General features: G+C 56.6%; 12 protein-coding genes across 12 annotated transcripts; 4 read left to right on the top strand and 8 right to left on the bottom strand.

The window, feature by feature from the left end:
* Positions 1-830: 830 nt before the first annotated feature.
* On the top strand, positions 831-2,200 carry E0L32_011653 (uncharacterized protein; the record flags this gene model as incomplete). Its single annotated transcript, XM_031134406.1, has 2 exons — positions 831-1,677; positions 1,728-2,200. The coding sequence occupies 2 exons, from the start codon at positions 831-833 to the stop codon at positions 2,198-2,200; spliced, it is 1,320 nt and encodes a 439-aa protein (XP_031000179.1).
* A 264-nt stretch (positions 2,201-2,464) lies between these two features.
* Positions 2,465-4,961, bottom strand: E0L32_011652 (uncharacterized protein; the record flags this gene model as incomplete). The annotated part of the gene is made up of 6 exons (XM_031134405.1): positions 2,465-2,593; positions 2,671-2,776; positions 2,829-3,087; positions 3,180-4,543; positions 4,636-4,805; positions 4,860-4,961. The coding sequence occupies 6 exons, from the start codon at positions 4,959-4,961 to the stop codon at positions 2,465-2,467; spliced, it is 2,130 nt and encodes a 709-aa protein (XP_031000178.1).
* A 665-nt stretch (positions 4,962-5,626) lies between these two features.
* E0L32_011651 (uncharacterized protein) lies at positions 5,627-6,423 on the bottom strand (the record flags this gene model as incomplete). Its single annotated transcript, XM_031134404.1, has 3 exons — positions 5,627-5,905; positions 6,012-6,203; positions 6,298-6,423. The coding sequence occupies 3 exons, from the start codon at positions 6,421-6,423 to the stop codon at positions 5,627-5,629; spliced, it is 597 nt and encodes a 198-aa protein (XP_031000177.1).
* Positions 6,424-6,980: 557 nt separating this feature from the next.
* E0L32_011650 (uncharacterized protein) lies at positions 6,981-8,661 on the bottom strand (the record flags this gene model as incomplete). Its single annotated transcript, XM_031134402.1, has 5 exons — positions 6,981-7,067; positions 7,139-8,104; positions 8,168-8,332; positions 8,401-8,491; positions 8,558-8,661. The coding sequence occupies 5 exons, from the start codon at positions 8,659-8,661 to the stop codon at positions 6,981-6,983; spliced, it is 1,413 nt and encodes a 470-aa protein (XP_031000176.1).
* Positions 8,662-9,605: 944 nt separating this feature from the next.
* On the bottom strand, positions 9,606-10,377 carry E0L32_011649 (uncharacterized protein; the record flags this gene model as incomplete). The annotated part of the gene is made up of 3 exons (XM_031134401.1): positions 9,606-9,821; positions 9,896-10,204; positions 10,321-10,377. 3 exons carry the CDS (start codon positions 10,375-10,377, stop codon positions 9,606-9,608), a joined length of 582 nt encoding a protein of 193 aa, XP_031000175.1.
* A 1,377-nt stretch (positions 10,378-11,754) lies between these two features.
* Positions 11,755-12,621, top strand: E0L32_011648 (uncharacterized protein; the record flags this gene model as incomplete). Its single annotated transcript, XM_031134400.1, has 3 exons — positions 11,755-11,807; positions 11,901-12,112; positions 12,194-12,621. 3 exons carry the CDS (start codon positions 11,755-11,757, stop codon positions 12,619-12,621), a joined length of 693 nt encoding a protein of 230 aa, XP_031000174.1.
* A 174-nt stretch (positions 12,622-12,795) lies between these two features.
* E0L32_011647 (uncharacterized protein) lies at positions 12,796-13,536 on the bottom strand (the record flags this gene model as incomplete). The annotated part of the gene is made up of 3 exons (XM_031134399.1): positions 12,796-13,230; positions 13,368-13,443; positions 13,505-13,536. The coding sequence occupies 3 exons, from the start codon at positions 13,534-13,536 to the stop codon at positions 12,796-12,798; spliced, it is 543 nt and encodes a 180-aa protein (XP_031000173.1).
* A 707-nt stretch (positions 13,537-14,243) lies between these two features.
* On the top strand, positions 14,244-15,177 carry E0L32_011646 (uncharacterized protein; the record flags this gene model as incomplete). The annotated part of the gene is made up of 3 exons (XM_031134398.1): positions 14,244-14,312; positions 14,353-14,975; positions 15,060-15,177. The coding sequence occupies 3 exons, from the start codon at positions 14,244-14,246 to the stop codon at positions 15,175-15,177; spliced, it is 810 nt and encodes a 269-aa protein (XP_031000172.1).
* A 273-nt stretch (positions 15,178-15,450) lies between these two features.
* E0L32_011645 (uncharacterized protein) lies at positions 15,451-17,026 on the bottom strand (the record flags this gene model as incomplete). Its single annotated transcript, XM_031134397.1, has 3 exons — positions 15,451-16,178; positions 16,265-16,481; positions 16,733-17,026. 3 exons carry the CDS (start codon positions 17,024-17,026, stop codon positions 15,451-15,453), a joined length of 1,239 nt encoding a protein of 412 aa, XP_031000171.1.
* Positions 17,027-17,614: 588 nt separating this feature from the next.
* Positions 17,615-19,285, bottom strand: E0L32_011644 (uncharacterized protein; the record flags this gene model as incomplete). The annotated part of the gene is made up of 2 exons (XM_031134396.1): positions 17,615-18,720; positions 18,787-19,285. 2 exons carry the CDS (start codon positions 19,283-19,285, stop codon positions 17,615-17,617), a joined length of 1,605 nt encoding a protein of 534 aa, XP_031000170.1.
* Positions 19,286-20,017: 732 nt separating this feature from the next.
* Positions 20,018-21,425, bottom strand: E0L32_011643 (uncharacterized protein; the record flags this gene model as incomplete). Its single annotated transcript, XM_031134395.1, has 3 exons — positions 20,018-21,214; positions 21,276-21,335; positions 21,387-21,425. The coding sequence occupies 3 exons, from the start codon at positions 21,423-21,425 to the stop codon at positions 20,018-20,020; spliced, it is 1,296 nt and encodes a 431-aa protein (XP_031000169.1).
* Positions 21,426-22,119: 694 nt separating this feature from the next.
* Positions 22,120-22,422, top strand: E0L32_011642 (uncharacterized protein; the record flags this gene model as incomplete). Its single annotated transcript, XM_031134394.1, has 1 exon — positions 22,120-22,422. The coding sequence occupies one exon, from the start codon at positions 22,120-22,122 to the stop codon at positions 22,420-22,422; it is 303 nt and encodes a 100-aa protein (XP_031000168.1).
* Positions 22,423-23,434: the final 1,012 nt, after the last annotated feature.

Below are 23,434 nucleotides of genomic sequence, written 5' to 3'. Positions count from 1 at the left end.
GAGTCGGACTCGTATGGGAAACGAACACAAGGTTTCAGGCCGGGAAGGTCCCCCGGCCACATACCCAACCTCTTTCCTTGACTTGATAGGGTGTTGTCAGCTGGATAGCGGGGTTGGTGGGGAGTGGTCCTGCTTGTTTGACCACCTCTGCCTGCTGAGACAAGCACAGCACATTACATCACAAGAAGCAACATCCCAGTTCCTCAGGCAGTTGCAGAGTTGGCTACGCAAGAGGAAACGTGTAGGATGCAGGGGCCCGCCCGGACAGCAAGCCCTCTGCGGAGTAAGGTAGTCCGAGGGTAAGTAAGATTGTGTAATCGAGGCCAGGACGAGGCGGTCAAAATGGCCGAGAAAGCCGCCCCGTGCTTGCTTGTCAGACCAACCTGTGAATACGACGGAGACAGACGCAGATCGTGGGTTCTTCCCTCCCTCTGCAAGTGCAAGCACGCCTCTCCCTTGGCAGATTAGAACGAGTGATGACTCCCAGTGCTCGTTGCCGTTCTCTCTCATTTATTGGCCTTGTTCAAGCAGGAAGGAGCACCGTAGCCCGTGGCCAACCGTCATGGGAAAGTGACCTTTCACGCAGGCAACGGCCCCCAGGCAAGTGCGTGCTCTCGGAGAGCTACCTGCCTCAAAAAGTCGGGATGGAGGCAGGCCGGCCACCTGCCCAAAGGTCAGACCTCCTGCTTACATGTGGCGTTCCGATCTGCAGTGACTATCAATTCAACTCACCGCTTGTTGCCTCTTTCTGATTCCGAGTGATGCGGTGAAGCTGTAACAAACACCAATCATCAACTCAACACCCCTGTCACGCTTGCCTGATCTGCACCATGCCTCCCACGACTCGGGGTTCCAGGACGGCCAGCCCGGCGCCATCCGCAGCAAGCTCGCTGAACCTGAGCGAGGGCGCCGTCAGCGCCCTGATTGCCACCAAGATCCTCGAGCGCAAAGCCCGTTTCGACGCCGAGGCTAGCAGGGATGTCACAGAAAAGCGCCTGCAGCAATACTCCCAGGAGCTCGAAGTGTTCCGCAATGAGGCTGGCCAGCACCGTGACACCCTGCAGACCGCGTCAAAGGACCTTGCTGCCCGGCTCGAGGCTGTCCAGTCCTCGCTGGCCAAGTACCAGGCCCAGACGGATCTCGAGCTGTCGCAGCTGGACCAGAGGCTTGATGACGAGGTCGCCAGGGTCGAGAAACAAATATCCAGCCTCTCGCGGAACCTCAATGCTGACCATGAGACACTCCGCAGCGAGATAGAGAGCTTCAGTGGCAGGCTTCAGCAACCTACGGAAGACCCTTCTTCTACTAGCCTAACGGCCCTGTCAGACAAACTTGCAGGCCTGTCAGTCCGACTAGATGCAGAGTCTAGTCGAGTTCACAGTTTGGCCGAAGATGTTGGCTGTTCCCGGCAGTCACTCGAGGTGGTCACCGCTGACCTGACCCGAGCTGTCGCCGCAGCACAGGCAAACAGCACGACAGCCCTCGAGAGACTCAGCCAGCAGCTGACCGACGAGCTCGCACAGCTCGACAAGAGTGTTGCCGCTCAAGAGCAGAAGTCGGCCTCCTTCACCCCCGAGATGTGCATGTTTGTCGCCGAGCTTTTCGCTCGCAAGGATGACATACTGTCTCTCCTGAATCGTTCAGAGACATACCCTTCGCCTTGTCCTGATATACTAGGTAAGTCTCCCCTCGCCTGCCAAGCGTATGACCCCCTGACAAAATCATAGACGTCGCCGAGGGTGCCGCAATACCCCTTGACACGAGCTCTTCCACCGCCTCAGATCCAGGAGAAGGAGACAAAAACTGTGAGGGTGCGATCGAATCACCAAATACGTCACCATTCCCCGAGGCCAGCCTGCAACATGACCACCGACCTACCGGTGCAGGTAAGCCCCAGGTTTCAGCACGGTTCATGGCAGTAGGAGAACTCCTCCAGAAGCACAATACTTCCTACCGCAGTGATGCGCCGAAATCCGAAGTCGTGTTCGTATGGAATTTCCTGCGAAGCATTACGGACATACCATGGATGCGCTTCATTCAAAAGACGTTACTGGAGGACCACCCCGACTTGGTCTATCGGGCGAAAAAGGCAGGGCGTGCGGCCCACGACGTCTCGCTTCGCAACGGTTTCACTTGGGCGAAGCTCTGCGAAAGCATGGCGAAGATAGATATGAACAATATCCCCGAGCATCTTAGATGAGGGGGGGGGGGGGGCATAAGCGTACGGCGTGGGGCTGCGAGGGAAGCGATCTTGGCTTGGATTAGCTACACGAGCTGGATAGAGCTGCGTCACATCAGCAAAGATCTTGCTTGACATGTTTATTAGGCGTTTGGACGAAGGGACAAGGGCTGTAAATACAGGCAGGCAAGAATGACGGGTGAGAGAAGCAAAGGTCGAATAGCTGGAGTTTATCCCCTAGACCTCGCGCGTGAGGCCGGTATATACAGATAGCCACTTGATCCACTATATCTTCATGCTGCCTGTCTTCTCAACGACACTCGCGCACTCATCCCCTTCTGCGGAAGCATAGCGGTTGATCCAGTCCAGCACTTCCTTATGCCACACCAAGGAGTTCTCGGGCTTCAGCACCCACTGTTCCATGAGAAAAAAACAGGCGGTCAGCACTCCCCAATCGTAGAAAGCCCATGTGGCCGAAGGGGATTACTTACATGGTTCTCGTCCGGGAAGGTCAAGAACTTGCTCGGCACGCCCCGGCTCTGCAGGACGTTGAACGCCGCCAGACCTTCGGTGATGGGCAGGCGGTAGTCGAGGTCGCTATGGATGGTCTATTCCACCACGAGGAGGTAGCCATACGGTCAGTTCTCACAGAACGTTGAGAGATGATACTGCAACAGGAGCAGGAGGAGCAGGGTGAATACGGACCAACTGCGGCGTCGCCCACTCGCCCGTGAACCGCGACGGGTCCCATTTCTCGTACGTGGCGCGGTTGTCCCAGAGGGTGCCGCCAAAGTCGTGCAGGGGGAAGAAGAGCTCCTCGGAGCAGTACTGGTTGAGTCCGCAAAAGACGCCGTCGTGGCAGACGAGGGCCTTGAACTTGCGGCCGAGCGGGTGGCCCTGGATCCAGTCTGTTGCAAGTGAGAAAAGAAGAAAGCGCATCCCCGGTTAGTCCCGACCCTTTTGTTTGACCTAGCATTTTACAGAGCGCTTTGGAACTTACTGATCATGTATCCGCCATAGGAGGCGCCCAGCGCCACAGCGCGGTTCATGTCGACGTACGGCATGTGCGTGCCGATGTACTCGAAGCAGTTCACCAGGTCGTTGTACGGCTTGCCGCCCCAGTCCTCCTTGATGCCGTTCTGCAGCGCCATGCCGTACCCGCTGCTGCCCGTCGGGTTGGGCGTCACGACCACGTAGCCCTGCTCGGCAAAGATGGCCGGGTTCCACCGGGTGCTCCAGCTGTCTCCCCAGGCGCCCTGGGGCCCTCCGTGGATGAGGAACGCCAGCGGGTATTTCTTGGATTCGTCAAAGTTGGACGGCTTCATGACGAGGGCGTGCACCTTGTAGTCCCCGGCGCCCTTGCACCAAAAGTCGGAGCACTGCTTCTTGGACAGCCCAAAGGACTTGCCCTGCTTGGAGCTGGAAGAGATGAGGGTGAGGGATTGGTCGCGAGGGTCCAGAACAGAGTACGAAGAGTTGTCTACGAGAGAACTGGTCGTCACGAAGAGCTTGCGGCTCTTGGGGCTCAGGAGCTTGAAGTCGGTGACACTGCCAGCGCCCAATATCTTGGTCGGCGGCTCTTTCGCATCTGCCGGGGAGCTCGGCACCTTCCAGAGCGCATTGGTGCCCTCGAACTCGGCCGTGATATAGAGCTCTTTCCCGTCGTGGCTCCAGGCGATGCCGTCAGGCTTGTAATCCCATCCGCCTTCGCCATCCTCGGTCTCGAAGAACTCTTGGACGTTGCTCAGATCCTCGACGTCGGGGATGACGAGCAGGCGTGTCTTGTCAGACTCGTACTGAATGCTGCGCATCCTGGTGAACGCGATACTCTTGCCATCAGGCGAAAAGGTTGGGTTCTGAGAATAGCCCTGCAGCTTGCCCGTCTTGACCTGCTGCGGCTTGGGCGGCTTGCTCTCCGTGAAGCTCTTGAGGGGCACGTAGTAGAGGTCCGTCTTGGTGTGTGTCGCCTCGTTGATATGCGGATCTTTGGCAACAAAGGCAATGCCACTCGCGCAGATGTCAAAGTCTCCCGAGCCTCCGAAGGGCGGAACGGGGCACTCTAGGCCGGTTCCGGGATGCGCGTTGACCAGGCCGGGCTCGGCCAGGACCGTCTTGCCATTCTGCAGCTCCAGGGAGCCGTACCACACGGCCTGCTTGTTCTTACCAACCCATGCATCCCAGTGGCGGACAAATAGGGAAGTGTAGACCTTGGCTGAGCTATGAGGCTTCTCCTCGGCCTCGGAATCGAACATCTTTCCCTCCGGTGTGGTCAGCACGGAGCAAGCCAGGGCGACTGTCTTGTCAGATAGTCGCTTGGCTTTGAGGTTGGAGATGCTACCCCGAAAGGTCTTGATTTCCTTGACACTGCCCTGGCGTTAGAAACACATGGTAGAACACTGATTAGGGAAGGGTCTGCGAACTCGGAGCCAGGCTTCGAGGCGTCGGCCACCATCAACGTGGTGGTGCCCTTGTCGCCATTCTTGAGAAAGATGAAGCGGTCTTCGGTGATCCACGTCGGCTCGCTGTAAGCCGGATTCTCATAGAGAAGAGTGGACTGGCCAGTCTTGGCATCAAGGTACCGGATCTGGGACGTCTTGCGGTGCTCCTCAAAAGAGTAGGTTGTGACCTAGACGGAGCGTGAGCGACCACTGGCGACTACAAGCAGAGTAAGCATGCTCACCGTATACAGAATCTTCTCGCCAGTGCAATTGGGAGCTCCGGCAGATCTGCGGGGAGCGGAGAGAAGCACTTTCGGCGTAAACTTCGCTGCCATCAACGTCATGGTGGCGGCTTGACAAGTCTGGAATATGAGTGTGGAAGGGGTTGAAGCTCTGGGAGCTGGGTGAGAGACAAAGATGGGACGTGGCGACCAGCACTGCAAGCCGTGAACAAGATGGTGGCTTGTTTTAAAGAGCTCGCGGAGACGGGAGTGGCATCTGGGAGCAAATGACATGTCATGAAGGACAGGCGGGTGGTCGGGTGGTAAGCGCTCAAGCTTGTTAGTCCGCCGCCGCGATTGAGCAATCACATGGACGGCAGAGCCAGAGGAGGGTAGGCAGGTAGCTACCCGGTAGGCACTAAGGCAGTTCCTGATGCAGGTACCCCGCATCCCCAAACACACCCTGAGCTCCAAATGGATGCGCTATGGATCCTCCCTAGGTAGCACTGGTGGACGCTGGAATTGGTCGGAGCTCGGGATTCATCCAGACAGGAAGGCAGCACGAGGTATGGTATCAAAGGTGTGGCTCTGTTTGCCTTGAATAACACTTCATAATGTACGATTCCCGGTGATCCTAACGCCGCGCTTCCCATCGTCATGATGTTCTTGTGACTGTCAATACGCACCGCCCGAACGACAAATCCGCCACGCCCAAAGTAAAACGCCGAGAATATGCATATGGCCATCGCCAGACCGGACTCTCTTCCCCTTGTCGCCCAGGTGGTGCTCTATGATTTCTTCACAGCGCCAAAGTTGGTCCGCACCTTCTTCGTCTCCCTCGTGTCCGTCTCGCTATCGTCCACCCCGTCGGCGGCGGCGGCGGCGGCTGCCGCACCCTTCTTCTTCTTCTTGCTGGCGCCGGCCTTGGAATTGGCGCCGCCGGTGGCCGAGGTGGGCGTCGGGTGGTTCGAGCCCGTGTCCTTACCAAAGCTCGCCGACTGCGGCGTGGGCGCGTGCGACCCGGGCGCTGAATTGATCGACCCTGGTGTTTGCGCGGCGTCTGGTTGCTGGAATTGAGAGAGACGGCTGTCAATGATGTTTTCTTCTTTGGGCGGGGAGGGACCGAGAACATGGGTGCATTGAAGGCAAACCGTCCGCCTATGAAACACATACATTGGTGGCGTTGTAGGATATACTCGATCTTGAAAACACCCGGTTCGCCTCGGTGGTTCCCGTCTTGCGCCTCTGTGCCGCCGCACTGGTGGTTCCTTTCGTATAGTTGTCAAAACCTGTGATGATGTTGCCGTTGATTGTATTCTCGAGGTATTCGGTCTCCTTCTGCAGGATGGCGTCTTCGCGCTGAGCCTGATAACGAAACACATGATCAGCACGTATGACCAAGAAGCTGCTGCTTCAAGGCAGAGAGAACCAGCGAGATGCCGCCAAAAAGCGAACCTACCAGGGTGCGCTCAAGCTGCCGCTTCTTGTTCAGAAGTTCCTTGAGTTGCTGCCTCGACTTTTCGTAGAAGGGGAGCCCCGGCGCATCGCCGTTCGTCGTCGGATGGGGAGCCACATTCTCCGCCATGTTGTTGTCCAGGCCCTTGGATTACCCTCAAAGTGGTGAAAGGCACAATCTCGCGATGGGGATGGACGGACAAAGTTCAACCCACGCGCAGCGTTCCTGGATGCGCATCACTTTGAACCATCGCTTAGTCATATTGCCAAGTCCCGCACGTGACCACCCCCAAAAGCACCTACCCGACCACACAGGTCGGAGACGGATAGTACAACTCTCTCAGGCATTTATTCATGTACCGATCAGAAGAATACTGTCGGGTTGCAGTTTCATTCATTAATTTGCGGCTTGCTGTGATTTGTTCCTAGTGAACATCCGTTGTTGCCGAATCCATTTAGTGATAGTCCAGTATGATGATTAGCTTGACATGATCAAGTGGTCAAGCGACATCGCAACCCATAGCCCGTAGGCTTCAAAGTGGTAATCGCCTTAGCAAGAAGAGGCGTATTTCCCTGGTCCTGCCATATGCAGCCTGGGAACCGATAAAGCACTGGGGCCCCGCTAGAGAGCCAAATATCATGAATAAAGCTTCAGCCGACTGTTAGCTTCAAACGTCGTCGCCATGTCTAACTCTGCGAGGATCTCATCTTGATGATTTGCTCTCTCAATTCCTTCTCTCGTCGCTCGCTGGCCTCGCGGTCGGTAGTCTTGGCCTAAAGGAGGAAAAGTTCCGAGGTCAGCCCCCGCCCAAGATATCTGTCTCTCCCATGTCGGCGCGACGTACCTTTTCGGGGGATGGATTCGGTGGCTCGGGGCCGCGTGGCGGGACTCTGCCTTCAGGGGAGGCAACATCAGCTGATCTGTCTCGCGATCTTGAGTATGAAGATACAGAAGAGGTATTAATTCTTGGCTGGCCGCGGCGGCCTCGGTTGCCCCTTCCGCGGAAGCGCCCGCGACTCGAGCTTCTGCTATCGGCTCGACGCCGTCGCGCACTTCGGCCGTCGTCCGACGCATAAGACGGACTGCGACCACGGCGGGCATCTCGATCATCACGGCGGTCTCCATCGGGCGAAGCGCTCCTGCTGTCCTCGCGGCGTCTGTGTCCTTGAGGTCGGGGTGATCGGCTGAGAGATCGCGATGCCCGGTCGGAGTCGGAATAAGACGGAGACCTGCTCAGACGGCGGCGTCGATCGGCTGATCGGCTCCGAGATACAAGCTGGCGCTGTCGCTTAGGTAGCGGAGAGCCTTGATTCGAAGCAGAGGGTGAACGAGAAGGGCGGCGTCTGTCGGTGCGATTGGGTGACCGAGACCGCTTACGACCTCCACGGTCGCTGGCCGAAGATCGCGGATCGGGGCTCCTCCGCCTACGAGGAGAGGGAGAGCGATCGGATCCAGCGCTATTAGCACGAGACGGTGTTCCCGAGGAAGCAGACGAGGACCGGGTTCGAGAGCGCCCACGCCTGCCACCACCACCACCACGACCACCTCGTCCAGCGCGCGGCGTATACGTGTCTCGTCGAGAGCCGTGGTAGTTGTCACGATCACCAAAACCACGACCACGGGGGCCAGGCGATCGCGAGCGGTTGCGTCCACGGCCAAAGCCACCGCGACGATTCTCAAAGTCCCGGTCACCACGTCGACCTCCACCGCGCCACGAGTCGCCGCCTCGATGACCGCCTCGACCTCGGTCGCGCCGATCGAACTCTTCGCGTCGCTTGCGGGCATCTTCTGCTGCCTTCTCGGCCTCGATCTAGATTAGATTCTGTTAGATTGGTGTTTGTGTGACGTGCTTTGTGGGGTCCATAGGACCAACCTTCTCTTGGATGAGTTCTTGCTTCTTCGCCTCGAGCAGCTCCCTAGGAATGCCCTGAGGACTAGCCTGCGCACTCAGACAGAGATTCCATAGCTCTTTGCAGAAGGCCGGGGTCTCTTTTTCAAGGAAGCCGGTCAATTGAATTTGCAGGGCTTTGATATCGGGCTGTAGTGCCTTGTCAGTCTGATTGTCCGATGGCGCTGGTCACCTTCCCGAGGTGTTTTTCGACTCACATATCTGGCATTCTCAATCAGGTTGAAGCAGAGCTCGACGACAACGTCATCATCGTTGCCCAGGATCTCGGGGATCTTGCTCGCAATCCATCTGTGCCGTTGGTCAGAACGCGACAGGGGCAGAAGTGTTGGGTGGGGAGTCGGGTCGGGTGCCTACTTCTTGAGAACTTGCAGGTTCACCTTCTGCATGTCCACCTTTTGATTGAACTCGGGCGGGAACTTTGTGCTCCTAAGGAGCTTCGCGTCTACACCGGTGGCCATGACGAGACGTCCGGAGCTTGCGCGTGCAGCTCTGCTGGGAGATCTCAAGACCAAAAAGTGTGAACGCCCGATTTTGGAAAAGAAGTGACATCAGATTTGGCGAGAGTCCAGTTGGACGCGGATAAAATGTATGGAGTTTCGCGCTAGTCCTGAAGACGCTAAGGTGCCCAGCCGTGCCAGGACAGTGACGCTAAACAAGTGCTCTGTTTGCTGGGCTGACAGCTCAAAAGCGTGCTCTTCAAGGGGGGTCCGCCCAGTGTCTTCATCTCTTATGTGCACAGCAAACTCCTGGGCGGGAGAGAACCAAATGTGCCTGGGCTTCTTGCTTCAGCTGGCTTTGGGCTGACCAGCAGTCCCTTTCCTAGGAGCGGTGATTGGGCATGGGAGCAACGCTTATCTTGTCTCGTTCGTCATGTCAGAATATGGGCCGCAAACTAAGGGTGGGCAACTGGTGGATGCATCTGCTAGGGCCCGCGACACAGACCTTGGATGATCTCTTTTCAAATTCTGGGTCGGATGCTGTGCTACCGTCCGAGAAGGTCCTTGTATGAAGAGAGAGAGAGAAACAGGTCAGAAATAAACAAAGCATCTGGCTGTCTTCCCACAATCATGCCTTCGCAGTGCAAAGAACATGTTCATGTCCTGCCTTGCACTGGCTATGATATGACGATAAAACATTTGCCAGGTGCCATGGAGATCTCTCACAAAAGGTGCAATGCGCTGAAACAATAGAATAAGGATGTTGTAATATCGCAAATAGATATAAATATCTGAGCAGGCATATTGCCCTCAACCCGCAGAAATCCTACATGTACTTTTGCCCTTGAACGCCCATAACTCCTCATGAATCATTTGAGCCATAACGCCTCCGCTCTACCTCATCCCGTCCACTGTATCTCGATTATAGTCATACATGAGCCGTGCTCGCGAGGGCGAGAAGGTATTCAGGAGGCTCTCGGGAAGGTGTATCGCGAATGTCGAGCGTCCATGTGGTCACGCCGTTCCATGCTGGCCGTCTGCTGTTGCTGTTGCTGCTTGGCCGCCATGGCAGCGACCTGCTCCCGCGCCCGCATCAGGCTGGTGTTGTCTTGCTGCTTCAGCTTCGCTCGGATCTCGTACAGTGCCATGAAGGCCGAGGCTCGATCGACATCGCTATCAGGCTATACCACCAGGAAAAAAGTAAGAGTTTAGCTGGACCGCGCGGAGTACTATACACTCTGTTGGCAAGGCGTACCTCTGAGTCCCCCCTTCTGGGCGTGCCTGGAATAGAGCCCTGGGCCGAGTTTGTCCGTGTCAGGGGAGGACTGAGCAGTCTACGCCCGAAGTTGTCGAATTTGGCGGGAGAGGCGGTGCGGTTTACGGCTGCGGATGCGGAGGCTACGCGCTGGTGGTGCCGATTCTCGTGCGTCTTGGGCATCACGGGCGCTGTCGTCGTCGTCGTGGTCATAGAAGTAGTTGATGTTGTTGTCGTCGTGGTCCCGTTTGCGCTCTGGTGCGTCACCGTCTTGTTGACGTTGACAAGGGCGGCCGCGGCCTCTGGCTCCTGTGATGACGTCGTAGGTTAGCCCAGCTCGCCCTGAATCGGCCATCACGAGAAGCCCGCTGTTTCTGGGCAACTCGGCGACACTGTGCAAGGGGAAAACATCGCCGGCAACATACGGCTGCGTTCAAGTCGCTGAGGTCAGCTAGCATCTGCGCCAGCTGAATCGTCTCCATCTTTGGTGGTTTTGTGCTCTACTTTGCAGAGGGCCTGTGTCTACATTCGCGATCATGTATGGAAGAGTCCAGGCAGGTCGACGGTTCCACAAGGGCCAGCCAGCTATGTTAATTGTAATCGGTAGAGAGTTTTGGCTATTTCGCAAGAAGTCGATGATGTGGGAGGGAGGGAAGGCGAAAAAAGAACAGACAACCGGCAGGGAGGGCAGCGCAGGTTTTTGGTGCAAAGGCGCATGGATCGAAAGGACAGGCTGCGCATAATCCGCATCCATGGGATCCTGTTTGCGGGGGAAGCTACCCACTAAAAGATGACACTAAGCGCCATCAAATGACAAAGATAACCCCCCCGTGCCCCCGGACGGGCGGGGGGATGAGCAGCCTGATCGTACTGCTTCAGAGGGTGGGTGACGGCATGGCGCAAAGGGCTGGTTGCTTTGGCGTGTACTCTAGTGGTCCTCTGCCGCTGCAGGGTACTCGAAAACACCCCCACCAGGCCAGCACGCTAGGGATGAGATGGGCAGTCGCTCGAGTGAGCCTGGTTCTCCCTTGGTACCGGCAGCCTTGCCGGTACGGCAGCGGGACCGGGGGGGATCAATGGGACTTGGACAAGACCTAAAAAGGCACAGCCATACCCGCCTCCCACCGCCAATGTGTTGCTGTGTGTTTGGTGTGTTTGCGGGTTTTAGCCTCTCGCGCTTTTCTCCCTTTTCCCCATTGCGAGTTCCAGACTCTTGAGCCTGCATCCGATCACACTGTGACCTGCCTGTTTCTGCAGACCCCAACTTTGGAGCCCCTCCACCCATTCTCGTCCGTCGTGCTTTATCTCACCTCTTGTTTCATTCGCCCGCTTTGCTCAAGCTTCACCCCAGCCGAGCCGTTGTCTTTCCCCCACAGGTCGACAAGCGATAGGTCAGCAAGCATCGCCAACAGCTCTTACATACCGGATATACCTAACCCGCCTTGCCCGCTTACAAACTTTTACCTCCGTGCAGACTGTAGTGTCACTTGTGGTAAGTCGGCTGCAACAGAGAACCACCCAGCGCTGTTTATGTGGTTCAACCTACCTATATTTATCTGGTTGTTATTGTTATTCTGGGGGACATCACTACGTAGCGCACGGTCGGTCATCTCAACCGGCCACTGCTTGCCGGTATCGGTGAAAAAACGTCCGGATTGGCCTAGCCATCGGCCTTGGCTTCCGTGCTGCTGGCTGACGCCCCCGCGTTTTTGTTTCGGGCTCATTTTTTCCAGTGCATCCTCCGCAATATGCATGGTATTATTATTTATATGTATTGGGACTAGCTGACACCTCGCCTCCCTTCCAGAAAAAAAGAGACTCTGGGCAGTATGAACGTTTTCCGCCGGCAGTTATCGACGATGGCCTCCTTGAAGCAGGCGAGCAAGGTCGTCTGCATTGGCCGCAACTATGCGTAGGTGACGCTCTCAAACCCCCCAGTGTCTCATCTGTGATTGTTGGCGCATTGCCATTGGTTTGCCGTGATGCTGACTGGCTGAGCTGACAGGGACCATGTGGCTGAGCTGAACAACACGCGCCCCAAGCAGCCCTTTTTCTTCCTGAAGCCCCCCTCATCTATCGTGCTCCCTGGCGCCGGGCCATGCATCCGTCCCAAGGGCGTGGACATGCACTATGAGGTCGAGCTCGCCCTCATCATGGGCAAGCAGGTCAAGGACCTGAAGCCTGATGACGAGCAGGGTGCCCTGGACGCCATCGAGAGTAAGTTTGATACTGGCTCCCAGCCCGTCCCGGCGTAAATATTGTCGACCATGCTGACATCCCGTCCCTTTGGTGTGTAAGACTACGCCCTGGCCATCGACATGACGGCCAGAAACATCCAGAACGAGGCCAAGAAGAAGGGACTCCCGTGGGATATCGCCAAGGGCTTCGACACCTTCCTGCCCATGAGCAACATCATCCCCAAGTCGGCCATCCCGGACCCGCACAACGTGGAGCTCTACCTGACTGTCAACGGCGAGGTCCACCAGCAGGATTCCACAGAGCTGCTGCTGTTCCGCATCCCGCGCATCCTGAGCGACATCTCCAGGGTCATGACCCTCGAGAAGGGCGACATTGTCCTGACCGGCACGCCCAAGGGCGTCGGTCCCGTGGTGCCCGGCGATGTCATGCGCGCCGGTCTGAGGGTGAACGGCAAGGAGCTCGATGAGGCCAAGATTGAGATCCCCGTCGAGGAATCCAAGGGCGCCTACGAGTTCTCCGAGACGTAAAAGAAGAAGAGAGAAGGAACAACATGATGCATAAAACTACAGTACGCTCGCATCAGCTAGGAGTGCTTTTTTATATACAGTTGTAGATATCTCTTTTTGATAGCAGAAAAAAAAATACCAATCTCATCATTCGTCTCTTTTCGTCTCCCTTGCTACTCATCCCGTTGGCGCTGCTCATGCCGCATTGGGATCAGTGATAGATCCGGGCTTCGGACACCAGTCCACCAGCTCGCCGCACTTCTTGCAGGTCCGCAGGTCGTTGTCGGACTTGAAGTCCTCGACGGCCGACTTGATCTGGGTGCCCAGATCCGTGCAGTGGAAGGCGGCCTCGTGGACGAGGTTCTTGCAGTTTTGGCAATACCAGCGCATGCGGTCGAGGGACCCGTCGGGCCGCCGCTGCTCGAGGACGATGCCGACCGTGTTGGCGAACCGGACGGGGTTGTGCGGGGTGTTGCCGGGCAGGAGGAACATGTCGCCCTCCCGGATGACGATGTCTCTGAACTCGCCGTCGTCGATCACCTTGAGCAGCATGGCGCCCTTGTGCTGGTAGAACCACTCGGGCGTCTGGTTGACGTGGTAGTCTGTCCTGGCGTTGGGCCCGCCGACGATCTTTTGTGTGGCTGGAGTGTGAGCCGAAGAATAGAGCGGGCAACCCAATAACAACAACAAGGAACAGAGCATGGCTGCACAGCTTTGCTCGTCCCCCGTGCTTATTGGCAGCCACACGGTAGCAGGGGGGGACATACCATTACGGAGACGTCTTCATTGTAGATGCAGTAGTTGTTGATTGGGGGTTGCAAGAGGTGCCCGTTTTCCTCCAGCCTATGATTGACTTTAGTTGTCGATGATCCATGGTTGCCCCAAGAGCAACGATGAGACTCACCACTTGGGAATATTAACTGGTGGCGCAAGCATCGTGGTTCGTGTGACAAAGCAAAGTCTTGAGTCGCAAGTTCGCAATGAGCAGGAGACTAATGTCCAACTTGAGCCAGGCCAGGCTCTAGACTAGTAACGCTGGAATAGGACTCTTCAGATCGAACACGTATTGATTTTGATGTATGGATGTAAGGTAAATTGGACAAGGCTACCCGTTGTTCCCGTCGACTGACTAATTCTTCAACAGAGTCATCAGAGAATGAAACCGATAGCGGACTCCTTCGCGGCGTTCCTTATGACCCCGCTATCGCTTGTCTTCAAATCGAACCATCATCCACTGAGCAAGTTTGGATGAGCTGCAGCCACGGTGCGGTGTGGCGCTAACTACTACCTTAGTCCTCTGTCCTCCAGGCTCCAGCTAAGCTCTAGGTACCTAGACAGGCCAGTCCGAGGGTTGCACCCAAGCTCCCGCGACACGACACCTCCTCAGCCCCTCGACAAGCACCTGAGACAGGTTAATAAACTTGCTCACTCGCAATTTCGTCAGGCAACTTGCGAGAGCTTCCTTATTCTCTCTTCCCGGACACCCCTCTCTCTCTTTTCTTGCAAGTCTTCTGTTTAGTTTTAAGCTGCAATCCATAATTTCTACTATATAGCGCGCGTGGCCAGTCGCTTCGTTCCCGGACTTCCAAGCTTCATCCCACAGCACAGCCAGGTGAAGCATGGATCACGCACATCATGCCGGCATGGACCATAGTGGCATGGACCACGGCGGCCACGGCGGCGGCGACATGCCCGACATGTGCAATATGAACGTAAGAGCTCTTGACCCTCTGACTCTTGGCGCAAGTCAAGAGTCAGTCGCGCGCATATGCGACGCGCACAAAGTGCAAAAAGCTGATCATGCATTCATCCCCGCCTCGGGCGCAGATGCTCTTCACCTGGGACACCAACAACCTCTGCATCGTGTTCCGCCAGTGGCACATCCGCAGCACCGCCGGCCTCGTCTTCTCCCTCATTGCCGTCATCGCCATCGGGGCCGGCTACGAGGCCCTGCGCGAGGCCATCCGCCGGTACGAGCACCGCCTAAATTCGAGGGCAGATGCCGCGCCACGTAAGTATACAGTCCCTCTGTACCTTGACCGTTTTCTGGGTCTCTCTGCCTGTGCGCCTATCCTCCTGTGTGTGTGTGTGCCATGGCTCTCACCGGGCTTTTGCTTCATCGTCCCCGTTTCTCTACATCCCTCTCTCGAACCCATCTGCCAAGCGTGTGGGAAAACCCCATGGTTTGCTAGAGAGCGCGGAAAAAGAGCGGTTGCTAAGATTGAGACCCGAGGCCCCGTCGCTACCGAGTCTGATGATACTGAGACCACGCCCTTCCTTTGGACAGGACGAGACCGCCCCGAGGTCACGAAGCGAGCCCACCTGATCAAGGCCGTGCTCTACGGGATCCAGAACTTTTACGCCTTCATGATTATGTGAGTTGCCCCTCGGCCGGTGGGTGGTACTGGCAAGATGCGAAGGGGGGGTTTGTGTGGGTGCTAAGACAAGAATCGCATCAGGCTTATTTTCATGACCTACAATGGCTGGGTCATGATTTCCGTCTCTATGGGTGCTTTTGTAGGCTATCTGCTCTTTGGCGGCTCCACGCCGGCTACCAAGGAGACTGCCTGCCACTGAGTGTTGCCCAGCCGGGATTCAAACAGGATATGCCTGGCAAGATTGGGTAAATGCTTTGGATATCAAAGAGCTTCGAATTTCTGCTCTTATAGTAACCCGTGAGAACTTGCTTGCTCACGGTCGGGCTCGTGCCACTATCTCCTCTAGAGAGAGATGTATGTATGCATATATATATATATATAACTGTTGCCACGTCGCGACTCCAGGATGATGATGATGAGTTCCCAAAATATACAAGATCTACATCCCCGCACACACACACACACACACCGTCTACATCTTGCTCGCCGCCTCCTTGAGGTCCGCCTGCGTGAGCTCGCTGCCGGCCTTCTTCTTCTCGCCGAGCCGGCCCATGCGGTGCAGGCCCTCGATCATGCGCTCGTCGCCGAGGTGCGAGTTGTGCTCGAACTCGGGCTCGCGGCCGTAGGCCAGCCGCGCCGCGTCGACGAGCATGCGCGCCGTCATGCCCCAGACCATGTACCGGCCCGCGTCCTCCTGCTCCTCCTCGAGGTGCTCGGCGATGGCCGCGAGCCCGCCCTCGCGCACCCGCGGCTTGGTCACGCGCTGGTTGTGCACGGGCACGAAGAAGTAGTGCAGCCGCCAGGGCTCCTCGTGCCAGTTCATCCACGACCCCTTGTACCACTCGCCCTTGGGCAGCGGCGGCGGGCTCTCCTGCGGGCTCTCGCTGTCTCCGCCGCCGCCGCCGCCGCCGCCCGCCGGCAGCACCTCGTCCGTGGCGAGGAGGAAGTTGTGGAAGGGCGCCGAGAAGACGGCGGCGACCTCCTTGGCGTCGAGGCGCGGCATGAGCGCCTCCTCGACGGTCGGGCCCGAGGGGTCCGGCGACGAGTGGAGGAAGGCGACGCAGGGCCGCACGACGAGCTCCGTCTTGGCGAGGTTGAAGGGCAGGTAGCAGAGGTGCTCTATCCGGAAGGGCTTGGGCAGCTTTGCGTCGTCGATCGGGAGCCCGATCTCCTCCCATGCTTCGCGCCGGGCGATTTGGTCTGTTTTTTTCCGCGTAGGGGAGTCAGCATATATACATATATACATAGTAGTTTGCTTGGGTGCTGGGGAGGATGCAACGACTTACAAGGTGTCTCCTCGAGCGAGTCCGCCTTGCCGCCGGGGAACGCCGCGTGCCCCGAGTAACTCCGCAGGCTGGCCGCCCGCATCGTGATGACGACCCTCAGATCTCCTTTCCTATCCGCGTAGAGCAGGACGAGCACGGCGGCCCTCCGGCTCAGCGGCAGCTGGTCCCATAGCGGGAACTCGGGCGGCCGGAACGAGCGCAGGCGTTGGACGGCAGCCTTTGACCTCATAAGTATGCGATTCATGGCTCGTTGTAATTGAGGGGGGCCACCCCGCGTTATAGCGGATGCGGCGCAATCGGTAATGTGTAAGGGGCGGGTATGGAAACCAAAATGTGGTACAATGAGGAGGGGAGGGTAGTAGAAATAAACAAGAAGGCACGCCCTGGCCAGACCAGACTGGCACACTGGCAAAAGGCAATAAAATAATAGTACGGAGGGGGGACAGGAAGGGCTATTCAGGTACTGACCGCCGATGTCGCGTTTAGCGGGGCCATGGTTGTCGCATCCCAGTAGTAAGAGCCTTCGGTGTCGTCTTCGTCCTCTGCAGTGGTGGCGGTGGTGTTGGAGATATCAGCAGCAGCAGCAGCAGCGGCAGCGGCAGCGGCGGTGACGTCGAGGTCGAGCTCCGCAGCGGCGCCGGTCGGCTCAGAGGCAGAAGCGGCGGCGGCGTCACGGACGCAGTCGGTGATCAGGGCGACTTCCTGAGGGTCAGGTCCGACAGGCTCGGGGGTGCAGTCCTGACCTGTAGGCTCCGTGCTCATGGTGTTGTGCAGAGGAGAGGGAACGTTCCACGTAAAAAGAGGTAACTAAGGTAGATCGGCCGACGCATAAGTTGGTACTGGAGGAGGGGGGGGATTGGGCCTACGAAGTACACACACGCCCGTCCCGTCATCCAGGCGTGCGGAGCTCGTTCGGTGTGGGGTACTCGAGGAACCCAGAAGCTTACCTCGGGTGTGGGGAAGAAGAGCTACTCCTCGTGCTAATATTCAGCCATGGCTACAATCAGTACACGGCATTGCTCGGCATTGGATGGTGCTTTCGGGATTACTCATCCCAATCTTGCGGAACGGATGTGATGACGATCAATGTACTTCGAGCGCTTCAGGTACCTCAGTTCCAGCGCATTTCTATATTAGATACCAGCCACCTGAAAGCCGCTTGTGGTGATCCAGTGCAGTCTATGAAGGCACCGAAGATGCAATTTGCGCCCGTTCGAGCTGTCCCAGCCTGGTTAGAACCACGAGGTATCAAACCGTGGCACCCGTAGAATAGCTACCTAGGTATTCTCCGTCCCGGAGGTGACCCTAGCCACTCCCTTGCAGCAGGAGGCCGCAAGTGTCCAGACCATGTCATAGCGGGAACTCATCATCGCTTTCCACCTCTGACAACACCGACGACTCGTCGGTGTCACTTCCCCTGTCCCTGAGCACAACATCGGCAATGTCTTCGTTCACGAGCTCGCCCACGGTGCAGCTGTCGAACAGGATGTTCCTGGCCTCGTCCCTGCCCACATCCATGTCTTCCATGATGAGGTGCACGGCCAGCTCCGGCACCATGACCGTCTGCACGTAGCTAGTATATCCCCTGGCCGAGACAAGACTGTCCTCCACGGCCCTTTTCCGCAGCAGTGATGAAAAGTCCTTGACGATACTCTCGGACATGACCCGTAGCCCGCGGGGACCGTAGTAGCCCGGCGTCATCTTGTCGTCCGACTTTTTGAGCGTCCGGCCCTTGCCCTGCCTGACCTTGTCGTCAAGTGCATCGCGGAAGTAGCACTTTTCGCCCTCGAGAACGCCCTTGAGGAACTGGTGATGGCTAGCTATCCTGCGATCAAAGGTGCTCCAGTCGATATCGGGATAGCCCTTGGATACCCAAGTCTCACGGGCCTCCTTCTTGCGGTGCAGAGCGCAGAACCTCATCTGCTGGTCGATGTTCATCCGTGCTTGTTTCGAGAATTGCTTGAGCAGCGCCCCGTCCACCGGCTTGCTGCACATGGGGCACACTGACTCCGGGACCGTGGTCTCCGCTGGCTCTGTCGATTCAGGGCCCATTGCCTCGTCCGAGTCCTTCTCTTTTGCGCTGAGCTCGTCTATCGGCTCTTCGAGATCCATAGTTATATCTTCAGGTATGATGAAGACCGCTTTTTGTGATACACCAGCATCCATGTCATCAACATCGAGGGCAGTCAGCTGACCCGGTTGCTTCTTCCGCTTCTGCAGCATCTTCTTTCTAGGCAAAGCCTCCTTAGAGCTATCCTCGCTAGACAAGACGATGGCAGCAGTGGGCATTTTGAAGGCCTTCACAGGTGAGGGTGACACCATGGGTCGACGGCGTGCCCCATCATGCTTGATGAACGTCTTTCTGGGCGACAGATCATCTGGTGTGGCTGCCCGAGGCACCTTGAACTTCGACTTGGGCTCCTTAGGCCCTTCCCGTCGACCCTGGCTTGACTGGGCTATAAGTCGAGCATACTAGTTAGTCGGTTCGTTCGGCAGAGGTATCCATGGGAATGGCGACATACAGCTCGAGTACTTCTTTTCACCATACCGCGATCGAGCTCCTTTGCTTTGGCTCTTGAAAGGTTCATCCTCCAGATGGCTTCCAAGACTGGATTGTGGTGTGGTAGCAGGCTTCGTTTTCTTTGAAGGTCGGGAAGGCTCGCTCAGCTCATCCTGGTCCTCATACGATGGGCTACCTCGTTTCCTGTTCCCATCTTTGAAGGATGCAGCTGATCTCTGTACACCGCTGCTTCGTTCCTTCCCGCCGCCGACCCTGGATGGTGCCGTTGCAGGGCGGCCTCTAGACTTGCTCATGAAGTTTGTTGAAGTGATGTTTCCACGACCAGCAAGTCCAGCATCTGAAGAGTCGGACGCATTCTTCTCCTGAGCCTCATCTGAGCTACTGCTTTCAGGAGGCGCATCTATCGGACGGACTTCAGATTTACGGTTGCGATATGTCGACAGCAGTGAGGGGCCGTTCGCATTCTTGCTCAGACCAACCCTACGGCCGGAGGTAGACATGGCGAAGTCCAGGCTGGGATCGGACTTGGGGCGCTTCTCATTCCGGGTCGATGGCTGCACCGAGCACCGTGCTCACTGCGTTATGTGAGGTCACTGCGATGGCAGCCTTGGACTCATAGGTCAACCAGCGTCCTGCATTGACTGGGACTGAGATCATGAGTGAATGGGGAGCACAATGAAGGGCGTTTGTGTGCAGTGGTCGCTTGAAGTGTCGATTTTAAGGTGCGACGCGTGCCAGCAGTGACATCGCTTAGCGCGTTCCGGGTGTTAGCTTTTGAAGTAGCAGCGAGGTGGGTCGTCCACTTCGGCCCCTAAAATAGTGCCTGCATCAAAGTGGTTTATGCACTGACCAAGCGAGATCATATGCGATTCGCCCTGATCGAGCTTTATCAAGCTCAATTGAACTGACGATGAGTTGAGCCTTGAGTGGAAGTGGAAATAGCTGGCATTCAGATTCATCGATAGGCTAGCAAAGAAAAGCACTTGACATCATCAGGACTCTCAGGCAAGGCAGCGGAGTGACCAGTACGAAGTAATGACACCTCTCTCCATGAGCTTCCTTCCAGCGTTCTTTATCTGCCTTATTGGCTTCTTACACAGCATCTCGGCCTCTCAAATCAAGCATACAGCTCACACTAAGTACGGAGAAGCCAGGGGTATCTATTGCGTAATCTATCAATCTCAAGGCGCACCTTCAGATCTGCACATGCACCAGGCAGCGACAGGCGGCGTTCAAGAGAGCTTTGCGATCTTCTGCTCCAAATCCTTGACCCACCCTTCCATGACCTTCATGTTGCCGCCCATGGTTTGTTCTCCCGACTTGATCGCCTCTTCGATCTTGCCGAGGCCTTCCCTCCACTGTTTGATATCCGTAGCCATCTCGCTCTGCTGCTTCTCAATGCGGTCCAAGAAGTCGCTCGCGGTGGCAGCGTCGGCATGGATAGCACGCAGAGACCGCAGCCTATCCAGCAGAGGCGGCAGAAGTGGCGTCAGGTTCTCTATCGTAGGCAGTGTGCCGTAGAGCGCGTTGATCTTGGCCGTCTGTTCCGAGTCCTCGCCCTCTACGGGGGCTGCCCCGCCGGCCGATGCCAGAGCGTCCTGGGCAGCTTTGGCCGACTTCCTCGCCTTGTCCAGCTGCTCTGCCTCTTGGATCAGGGCCCGCACACGACGGCTGATAGTGTCCAAAGACGCGGTGGAAGTGTCGCTCAAGGTCCACACTTGTTTCTGCAGCGTTTCCAAGGTGGGCATGATTGCACGTGGCAACCCGTTCGAGTCCGCCTCAAGCATGGTAGAAGACCCGATGCCGATTGACTTCTCTAGTAACACGAGGCGGCGGTCAAAGTCGGCCGCTTTTGCAAGTGCGTGGCTCTGCTCATACGAGGCGGCATAGGTGACAGTGTAGGTGGCCGAGTCACCGGCGACGGGCACCTGTTGCGTGCTGGCTTTTTCTCCGGGCAGAGCCGAGATGCTTCTTATAGTGTGATGTGCAGCGCTTCCATCTGGAAGCTTCGAGATCTCGCTCAACGCCACGCTGAGCGAGTCCAACTCCAGGTCCTGCGCAGCCGCTTCGTCGGGTTGCTTCTTCTCGGCTGCCGCCCTCTGCTTGCCGTACTCCTCCCGAGCTTCCTCTATTTCCCGTCTGAGCCTTGCGACCTTGCGCGCCAGGCTCTCGGCATCGTCCTCGTCGCTCAAGTCTCCCAGCTCGATCTGCGTGCCGTCCTCCAGCACCCGCTGCCGCCTGCTGGACGTCTTATACGACTTGCGTTTGCCGTTGACCCGGTCTGAGAAGTCGACGTCGGAGGCGTCGACATCGGCCGGTAGAAACCGAGATCTGGCTTGATCTATACGCAGGCGCGTCCGCGAAATACCTGCGGCGTCATCCTCATCGTCGTCGAAGTCGTTGTCCGATACCGACTGACCTGTGGTCGTCTGGAGAGCACCATTAGCCACGACAATGGCTCACAGGCGCATATCACCAGCAGGAACTTACAGGCACAGTTGATATGTCGTCTGTCAATTCGGGGGTCTCGTAGATGTCAGGTGCCGTGTCCTAGTCAGGTGTAAGCTGCTACTCGGGTCGCCAAGGTCATGGTAAACGGACCAAGTCAGGCAGTGCGGAATACTTTCTGTTGAGAGCCATGGTTCGAGTATGCAGGAAGCTCACCAAGGCTAATTGCGAGGCTTGAAAGTAGATATCTCAAATGAACAGCGCGCCAGTCGTTCAAGATCCGTTCCTGGGGTTTGCCTTGAGTTGCCAGCAGAAGAGCGAAGCTCGATACAGCCCCTGGACCTTCAAAGGGCTCGTGCTTCGGGCATTGAGATCCACAGGTGGTACGCGACCTGGAGCTGCTCCATTAGCGGCGCAACGCGTCCACGGGTCTTCAAAATTAGCGGCTTTAGTTGCTGTAGCTCTCGAGTGCTCCGCTGGAGCACGACTGACCGTACATGTAATGGACAAAAGTCGGTCAAATCATGCGCCGAGCGCCGGGCAGATTTGGGAAGCTAAAAAAAAAACGTCAATAAATTCTTCCACTGACCATTCATTCTTCAATCAAAATTTCTCTACTCAATCACCATTGAAGTGGCTTCATGTTGTACAGCAACTCCTCGCCAGCTGGTCCAAAAGGTAAGCTCCAATTCAACCACACGCACCTCCTTTGTATTTCAACACGATTGTATGATGCATCTAATAGCATGTATTACCTGAAACTCTTTGATGTTCTCATTATCACCAAGATCTCTGACAATCAACTCAACACACTCTTTCGCTGCTTCATGACTGCTCGATCAAGACCAAGGTTGCTAACAGTCGAAGCTATGCTAGGTACCACGCCATGACTACTGCACCCAAGGCCCCCGAGGGCCACTTTACCATTCTCTACTTTGCAAGCGCGGGCTCCTACACCAAGAAGGAGCACGAGGCGCTCCAGGCCCCGTTGCCGCTCAAGCAGCTCTTCAGCACCCTTGAGGGGCGCTATCCAGGCATGAAGCACAAAGTACTCGGCTCTTGCCTGGTCACTGTCAACCTGGACTACGTCGATGTTCCCAGTGAGAGTGCTCCGGCCACGGGCGATGAAGACGTCGTGATCAAAGAGGGCGACGAGGTCGCAATCATCCCGCCCGTGAGCTCTGGCTGAAACGTTTTCTGCTGTGCTCTAAGAGCTCGCTGCTTGATTGCTGTGCATGCTATAATGGTACATTCCTACCGCTGTGATTCAAACGCAAAGACAAACAACAAAAGAGGCCTTCATCCCGCCAGCAACGGGGCCTGTTCAGGATCTTCAGGGTCCTCTGGCTGGATGGGCCTTCGTAGCCACCTCACTGGCCTCCAAGAGCGCCAGTCACCCGGATGGATTCTCCACCAGCCTGGTCTAGCTCGGTTCAGCTGTAATACCTTGACGATGCCTGCAGAGCAGAGGGCGACCAGTAAGATGAGGATGACGGTGGAGAGGAAGGAGACCAGCCCGGTAAAGAAGGTGATTGACGAGCTGTGACAGCCAAAGGGCCGAGTACGGAGCTCCCAGCGCTCCGAATTCGACGGGCAGATGTTTTCAAAGGCTGGTGCAAGCAGCTGGACTCCGTATTTGTTTGGGACACAAGCCGACGTCTGTTGGCCGTGTCAGCAAGAACTTCAATAGTCAAGACAATGCCAGTCAGACTGCTTCTTACATATGGACACCAGCTACATCGGTCCTGGTGCAGGCAGCCGGAGCACTCTTGATGCCCCCAACAGCGACGAAAGTGCTCGTCGGCGTCCTCCTCGGTCGAGTTCATGATCTCGTCTGGCGGTTGGGGAACGTGAAGTCTGGAGAGCTCCAGCAGAATGTCATCCTATCCCTCTTCGGCCGGCCCGAGATCCATACCCCGTCTGACGGTGTGGCGGTAAATATGGGATCAGAATGAGTTGTAGTAGTAGTAGTAGTAGTAGTACTATGTTGGAGTATGAGCTGTATTTGAGAGCGGGGTTTGGGTTGAGTGTTTCACGTCAGCTCTCCAAATCATGGTAAGTTGGAGCTAGGAGTGTGCTGAATTTATACACGCTCCTCAGAACCTGCACAAGCTCTTCACAGCAACGCGATTGCTTCAAGGTTTCTGTATATCAGGAGCTCCCAAAGTCACGGGAGAAGGAGGTCTTTCTCTTTTAGCATT

The sequence above is a fragment of the Thyridium curvatum genome, assembly GCF_004353045.1.
Source record: "Thyridium curvatum strain D216 chromosome Unknown NODE_112_length_102259_cov_88.592664, whole genome shotgun sequence".
Lineage (NCBI taxonomy): Eukaryota > Fungi > Ascomycota > Sordariomycetes > Thyridiales > Thyridiaceae > Thyridium > Thyridium curvatum.
This window is presented reverse-complemented; position numbering and strand designations above follow the sequence as displayed.